Below are 7,440 nucleotides of genomic sequence, written 5' to 3'. Positions count from 1 at the left end.
CATCAGTCTGAAATAATGACACTAGAACTAACACTATGGCAAGCAAGCAACCTTATCAGTCCTTCCGTCTGACATAATGACACTAGAACTAACACTATGGTAACCAAGCAACTTTAACAGTCCATCCGTCTGAAATACTGACACTAGAACTAACACTAAGGCAACCAGGCAACTTTAACAGTCCATCAGTCTGAAATAATGACTCTAGAACTAACACTAAGGCAACCAGGCAACCTTAACAGTCCATCCGTCACGTCAAGAACCCATCTTACCGATATACTGACACGAGAAATAACACTAAAACTGCCAGGCCACGTTGATAGTCCAACTGACATAAACACTAGAGATACTAACACTTTGGCAACCAGGCAACTATAACAGTCCATCTGTCTGAAATACTGACACTACAACTAACACTATGGCAACCAGACAACCGCAACAGTCCATCCGTCTGAAATACTGACACTAGAACTAACACTATGGCAACCAGGCAACCTTAACAGTCCATCCGTCTGAAATAATGACACTAGAACTAACACTATGGCAACCAAGCAACCTTAACAGTCCATCCGTCTGAAATAATGACACTAGAAATAACACTATGGCAACCAGGCAACCTTAACAGTCCATCCGTCTGAAATAATGACACTAGAACTAACACTATGGTAACCAGGCAACCTTAACAGTCCATCCGTCTGAAATAATGACACTAGAACTAACACTATGGCAACCAAGCAACCTTAACAGTCCATCCGTCTGAAATAATGACACTAGAACTAACACTATGGCAACCAGGCAACTATAACAGTCCATCCGTCTGAAATACTGACACTAGAACTAACACTATGGCAACCAGGCAACCTTAACAGTCCATCCGTCTGAAATAATGACACTACAACTAACACTATGGCAAAAAAGCAACTTTAACAGTCTATCCGTCTGAAATACTGACACTAGAACTAACACTTTGGCAACCAGGCAGCCTTAACAGTCCATCCGTCTGAAATACTGACACTAGAACTAACACTATGGCAACCAGGCAGCCTTAACAGTCCATCCGTCTGAAATAATGACACTACAACTAACACTATGGCAACCAAGCAACTTTAACAGTCTATCCGTCTGAAATACTGACACTAGAACTAACACTATGGCAACCAGGCAGCCTTAACAGTACATCCGTCTGAAATAATGACACTAGAACTAACACTATGGCAACCAGGCAACTTTAACAGTACATCCGTCTGAAATACTGACACTAGAACTAACACTAAGGCAACCAGGTCACGTCAAGAATCCATCTTACTAATATACTGACACGAGAAATAACACTAAAACTGCCAAGCCACGTTGATAGTCCAACTGACATAAACACTAGAGATACTACCAGGACACTTAACAACTAGGACATTCCGACTGAAACTGGAGATAACATCTTTTTACCACAAAGCACCAACAAAAGGGATTGATTTTTACTATATGGAATACAGGTGGGGGAAAGTGACACTCCGACCTGGCGTTGCCATAGTAACGATATGACGTTTTCAGTCACTCGTGGAAAACTCTACCTGGACTCAAGGTTAGGAACAAATGGAAATTTACCATCTACAGAGGACGAGACGCGTCTATGAAATGTCTAACCATAAGGCACGTGACTGGTCACGTGGGTGGCTTCTCATATGACTTCCCGCTCTGGTGACGAGGCTTGGCGATCAATTTCCTGTAAACACGATTGACAGTAAAGGCGTGGTTGTGTTCGTTACTGCCAGCATTACATGTGACCAAACTCAAAATATTGCCCTGTCCATATCTCAAACACCAAGTTCTTCACCCAATTCACATGAGTCTCCCCCCCCCTCTCTCTCTCTCTCTCTCTCTCTCTCTCTCTCTCTCTCTCTCTCTCTCTCTCTCTCTCTCTCTCTCTCTCTCTCTCTCTCTCTCTCTCTCTCTCTCTCTCTCTCTCTCTCTCTCTCTCTCTGAGACAGACAAACACAGTGAGTGAGTGAGTTTAGTTTTACGCCACTAGCAATATTCTAGCTATATGGCGGTGGTCTGTAAATATTCGAGTGTGGATCAGACAATCTAGTGATCAATAGCATGAACATCGATCTACACACTGGGATACGATGACAGGTGTCAACCAAGTTAGCGGGCCTGACAACCCGATCCCGTTAGTCGCCCATTCTAACCCGGATTTTCACGGGTCGGACACACAGAGAGGGAGAGGGCGGCAGACAGACAGGCACACACACGCACGCAAGCACGCACGCACGCACGCACACACACACACACACACACGGGCGTAGGCTGTGATAGACACACTGGTTAAATGTGATTCAACATGAACACACACATCATGTAGTGTGATTGAACCAAGTCATTAAAGCCACAGCCATACAGAGCCAGTCACCACACACACAGCGGTATCGTGTGTTGTTTATTTTGAACCGACCGTTTCTCCCAGTTTGACACAGTTCGGTTCAGAGAGACAAGAATATTGATCAAAAATGAGAAAGATATGCTCTGTTTAGGGACACACTTGCACGGAACGTCGGAGCTAACAATAATACCGTTTGTAGGTCAGCTACACAAGTATAGCGTATTATGTCACTTGGGTTTTCCCCGTCTATTTTTAGAACGAGTCGGGCAGGCCCAGAGAATCAGTTGCCGTTTTGGGCTTGAATCTGATGGACGTATATTTTGTGACCTGGCAATATTTATGTGGACTTTCATTAATGGATTGAAAACGTGGATAGAGATCTTCACAAACTGGCAGAAACAGGATAAAACTGTGATGCAGTCGAGTAATTGAACGCTCGCAATTACTGAAACAAGAGAACAATCGGCTATTTTCCTAATTGTTCTAATTCGCGAATTCTCACGGGACCAACTTGCTTAATTCTGATTGGTTAAAATCGTCACATGACTACCAGTGAATGGCTGGGTCACAACAACGGCCCGGTTTAAGTGTAAATACCCACCAGAAAACTGCAGATAGACTGAGAGACGACCACAGAGTTGAATCCCCTAGACATCCCAAAGATTCGACTATGGCGCTGGAAATTCCAAGTCTGAACAGCGCTGACCTCAACAACATTGTTTTTAAACTGTTCAAGTACCCGACATGTGGACAGCAGTTCCGAAGCCCGATGACCACCTCGATCGTCGTAGACAGCTCTGATGTAAGTACAAGAGTGTGTGTTAAGTGTGTTACCTTCGATCCACTACGGACAATCGAATAATAGCTGGAAGTAATTTCCAAGGGACTTTTTAAAATACTCCTGATGAAAAGGCAACATTCGGCATTGGTGTATATTTCATCTTATCTAGGTTCAAGTGTTAACTTCTATCCTCTGAGGACAATCGAATAATAGCTCGAAGTAATTTCCAAGGGACTTTTGAAAATATTCCTGACAAAAAATTTGGTAATTTATTTCCTCTTATTTGTTTCATTTTTATCTATAACTTTTCCTTATGTCGTTTTACGTGTTCAATATTCATGTACATACAGTTGACGACCTTTACATTTGTTGTAATTACCTACTATCACATTATAACACAGCACTTAATTTTGTAATTGTATTTTAGTGTTTAATTTTACCATATTTGTGAGTTAATTAAATCAGAAGATTTACTTCTAAATTAAAAGATTTACTTCCAGTCATCCATCAATTTTTACCGTCTGGCACAATAAGATAAACAAAATTGGGAAACCAGTTCAGACTTTAGATTGTTCAAGTTGATACACATTGTTCATGAACCCTAGTCGCCATTATAAATAAATTGCATAAAGCGTATATAGAATGTTCCGGAATTCAGAACGGTAATATTCTTCCGGGTTGAGATGTAGTGTTTACATTTAGTGTTATCGCTTTCAGTCATAGAACTTTTTTATTGACAACAAAATATTTCATTTGAGTCTTTTTAAATCGAGATCCTTAGAATAGTTAACCTGCAGTATATTTTAGTCGACATGGTCTTAACGAACTACGGTTTAAACGAAACTAAAATTATTGGCCACCTTGAGTTCGTTATGATCGTAGTCTACTTTAATGTACTTCGAGACAGCGAGAGTGACTGTAAGATAAGCACTGTTAGATAAGGACTGTGAGTGAGTGAGTTTAGTTTTGCTCCGGACTCAGCAATATTCCAGCTATATGGCGGCGGTCTGTAAATAATCGAGTCTGGACCAGACAATCCAGTGATCAACAGCATGAGCATCGAGCTGCGCAATTGGGATACGATAACATGTGTCCATATGAACAAATGGAGTTGTAAATACATTGGTTTAGTAAACCTTTTTGACTAAAATTGCACACTGTAGAGGTAGGTCTATTATACAGTTAAGTACGTATATATCACGTTTAATACGAAGTGTTCTTCTGGTCACGGCCACTTGCTTGAGATATTAGTCGAATATGCGTAAAACGAATTACGGCAATAACGACTTAAACTGTGTGGCCCCTTGGAATTCGTTATAACTATAGTTACTATATGTTAATCAGTTTCCTGTAAGATACTATGTGTGAACCCACGTCGATAATTACTTCTCATTTTGTTTTATGACTTCCAGACAGAACTTAGCCCTGAGCCACGAACTCCCCAGTTCTCTTCGAGTGCAGGGCCCACGTTTCGAGAAAGTAATAGAAACTTCGGCTTCACTTTTCCAATCCCAGCTGCTCAGCCTCCACGAGGTCTGACAACAAATGATGCAAAAATAACACCCTCAGTATCAAAGACTGACCAGTCCCCACTGCCTCAAGCCACCACAGTGACCAACGGCCATCTTCACGGCAGTACATATGTGTTAGAAGGGCAGAGCCAAGCTGATGTGGGCACAGAGGCCAACGTCCAGTTTCCTGTTCAGTTGGGGACGAGATCGGCCGAGAGTCCAGTAGGACTTCAGACATTCCTTCTCACCTCCTCTGCTGTCAAAGAGCCATCTCCTGAACCCTCGTACCCAACCAACATACCAACTACAGTATTAGAATCAGCTCAACTTAGCAATGGACGCTACCCACAACCTAATCCTCAAGATATGCCTAAAGTGCTGGTTAGGGGGGAGGACGGCAAGACGACTTCATTTATCAGATTCCTGAATGACCCAATCCCCTTGCCAAATGAAATGGAGTACAAGTTGCTGAACATAGAAGGATACAGGCCGTCAGAGGAGTCCGTCCAGCATGAGACAGATGCTCCTATTGATAATAAAGTCATCGCAGATATTAACGCCATACAGAGAATGGAAGAGGAACCAGTGTTACCTGGTGAAGCTTCTGAAATTGACCCAGCAACGTACCAAACTGTTCAGTACATCCAGTATGAAGCTGCTTATACCGAGGGAGTTGATTCCCACGACGTACAAGATAATACAAATGTAAATCGACAGGTGGTATATGTTGAACTGCCAAACTGTCAGGTTGTTGGAGTTGATTCCCACGAAGTACAAGATCAAACGCAGGTAAATGAACAGTTGATGTATGAAGAAATACCAAACGATTGTCAAGAGGCGATGGAGGTTGCTGCCTACCAGTCGGTTGATGAAGCCCAGAACGCCAGTGACGTCCTCACGTACACGGAACTGACCCCCCGGACGCAACCTCCTCCCCCAGATCACACCCAGCAGGAGGACCTGCAAGAACAGCACGACCCACAGACCCAACCGGAAGTCCAGGATGAGGAATCCCAGGAATCTAAAGAGGCCTTAACTCAGAGGTTCGGTGAAAAGTACCACAATGCTTCTGATGAGGCGAAACGAGCATTTGCATCTGCCGTCAAGGAAAATTCCATGAGACCACTTTTAAAGATGGAACTGAAGCATAAGATTCAACTGAAGCGGCTACAAGAAGGGAAGGGAGAGTTGAAAGTGACCTTTGAGGACAGACCGATCGGCGAGGTGAGATAAACAAAATAAACAAATAAGAGAACGTTGATTTGAAATTAATTATTCACTAAATTTGTAACGGTTGGTCATTAAGTGATGGAGGCGGTGGGGTAGCCTAGTGGTTAAAGCGTTCGCTCGTCACACCGAAGACCCGCGTTCGATTCCCCACATGGCTACAATGTGTGAATCCAATTTTTAGTGTCACCCGCGGTGATATAGCTGGAATATGCTGAAAGCGGCGTAAAACTAATTCACTCACTCATTACGTGATGGGTGTGGGGTATGCATTATGTAACGGCTTTCTGAAATCCACTCAGGATCCAGCTATGTTTAAATTATTGATCATAATTTTGTGAGATAGTCATTTTTAACTCCCAATCACACTTTTTCTCACCATTATATTATTTGCCACTCCAGCCAACTGAAGAAGAGAAGGTAAAATCCAACACGCGGAAACAAAAGAACCGAGAGAGCGCTGTCAGGAGTCGCAAGAAGAGAGAGGAACACCTAAAAATTCTTGAGAAGGTAAGTCTTATTCAAGAACGTTGAAATCCCTCCTGTCGATATTGAGCTGTGAATATTATTTTAAAAACTCTTTGTAGAGGTCTCTAACATTCATATTTCTGATTATATTTTCAGACGGTGAAAGAGTTAGATCGTGAAAACAAAGAGCTGAGTAGAGAAATCGTCCAGTTGAGGACCTCCATTGCAGACGATCTGCAGCAGGTTGCTTGTATAGGATGCAATTGTTTTACCACGAATACGAATGCTGCCGACGTTGTCGCGGCAAGGGATGCGTCGACGAAGTCGCTCCAGGAAGCTATTAGAGATGTCCTTGCCTCGGAACAATATAAATACACGTGATAACGCCGAAATGTGAATCATTCAGTCTGGAAACATTGAACATATCAACGCCTGGATATCAGGTCATGTTGTAGGAGAATACTACCGCATACAGAGGCTTTGATATCGGGTGTTGCGACACCAAGGACATTATCATTGCAAATATGTTGTAGGAGAATACAACTGCATACAAGGCCTGGTATCGGGTCCAGTTTGGACTTGATCGGCGATTGGACTGTGTGGACACTTTGTGACTGTGACTACTGTGTGTGACAGTGTGACTGGGAGAGTACGTGACTGTGTGTATGTGACACCATATGCGTGGTAGCAAATGGTGAAAATGACATTGGACTCATTTTAACAGCATAACGCGTCATTATTATGTGGAGCTGCGATGTTAATGTAACGAACACCTGGTGTTTTACGTGTACAGAATATCACACAACAATGCTGATTTGTTTTGTTTATTAATATATGAATAAATTATTGGATAACTTTGGAATTGTTTTTATCTCCCACAACACTATGTCTGGTTGTCGAATAATTAACAATGATGGTTGTCTCGAATCCGGATCAGTCGAAGTTTATCCAAATCCTCACAAGTTTCACAGACGAGATTCGACTGTCTATCCACAGCTGGTATCTTAGTGGTGGGGGCGTTGGTTCATCTGGCCGAACAATTGGGTTCGAATCCTTACATGCGCACAACGAGT

General features: G+C 42.6%; 1 protein-coding gene across 2 annotated transcripts; it reads left to right on the top strand.

The window, feature by feature from the left end:
- The first annotated feature begins 2,657 nt into the window (after positions 1-2,657).
- LOC124284184 lies at positions 2,658-7,224 on the top strand. 2 transcript variants are annotated; one of them, XR_006900490.1, is made up of 7 exons: positions 2,658-3,182; positions 4,574-5,330; positions 5,370-5,641; positions 5,672-5,896; positions 6,302-6,409; positions 6,524-6,815; positions 6,865-7,224. XR_006900490.1 is itself a non-coding variant. In XM_046720244.1 (6 exons), the coding sequence occupies exons 1-6, from the start codon at positions 2,937-2,939 to the stop codon at positions 6,746-6,748; spliced, it is 1,833 nt and encodes a 610-aa protein (XP_046576200.1). In that variant the 5' UTR covers positions 2,658-2,936; the 3' UTR covers positions 6,749-7,224. The 2 variants fall into 2 exon arrangements, 1 of the variants encoding a protein (XP_046576200.1); XM_046720244.1 differs by having other exon boundaries at positions 6,524-7,224.
- Positions 7,225-7,440: the final 216 nt, after the last annotated feature.

Source organism: Haliotis rubra, unplaced genomic scaffold (genome assembly GCF_003918875.1).
Source record: "Haliotis rubra isolate DU_JTF1 unplaced genomic scaffold, ASM391887v1 Scf33, whole genome shotgun sequence".
Lineage (NCBI taxonomy): Eukaryota > Metazoa > Mollusca > Gastropoda > Lepetellida > Haliotidae > Haliotis > Haliotis rubra.
Note: the sequence above shows the minus strand (reverse complement) of the source record. Positions and strands in the feature narration are given on the sequence as shown.

Coding starts and splice junctions, on each gene's coding strand:
- LOC124284184 (XM_046720244.1), top strand. CDS start 2,937: ATGGCTGGGTCACAACAACGGCCCGGTTTAAGTGTAAATACCCACCAG. Junction 5,331..5,369: donor GTACATCCAGTATGAAGCTG/CTTATACCGAGG, acceptor ACGTACAAGATA/ATACAAATGTAAATCGACAG. Junction 5,897..6,301: donor AGGACAGACCGATCGGCGAG/GTGAGATAAACA, acceptor TTGCCACTCCAG/CCAACTGAAGAAGAGAAGGT.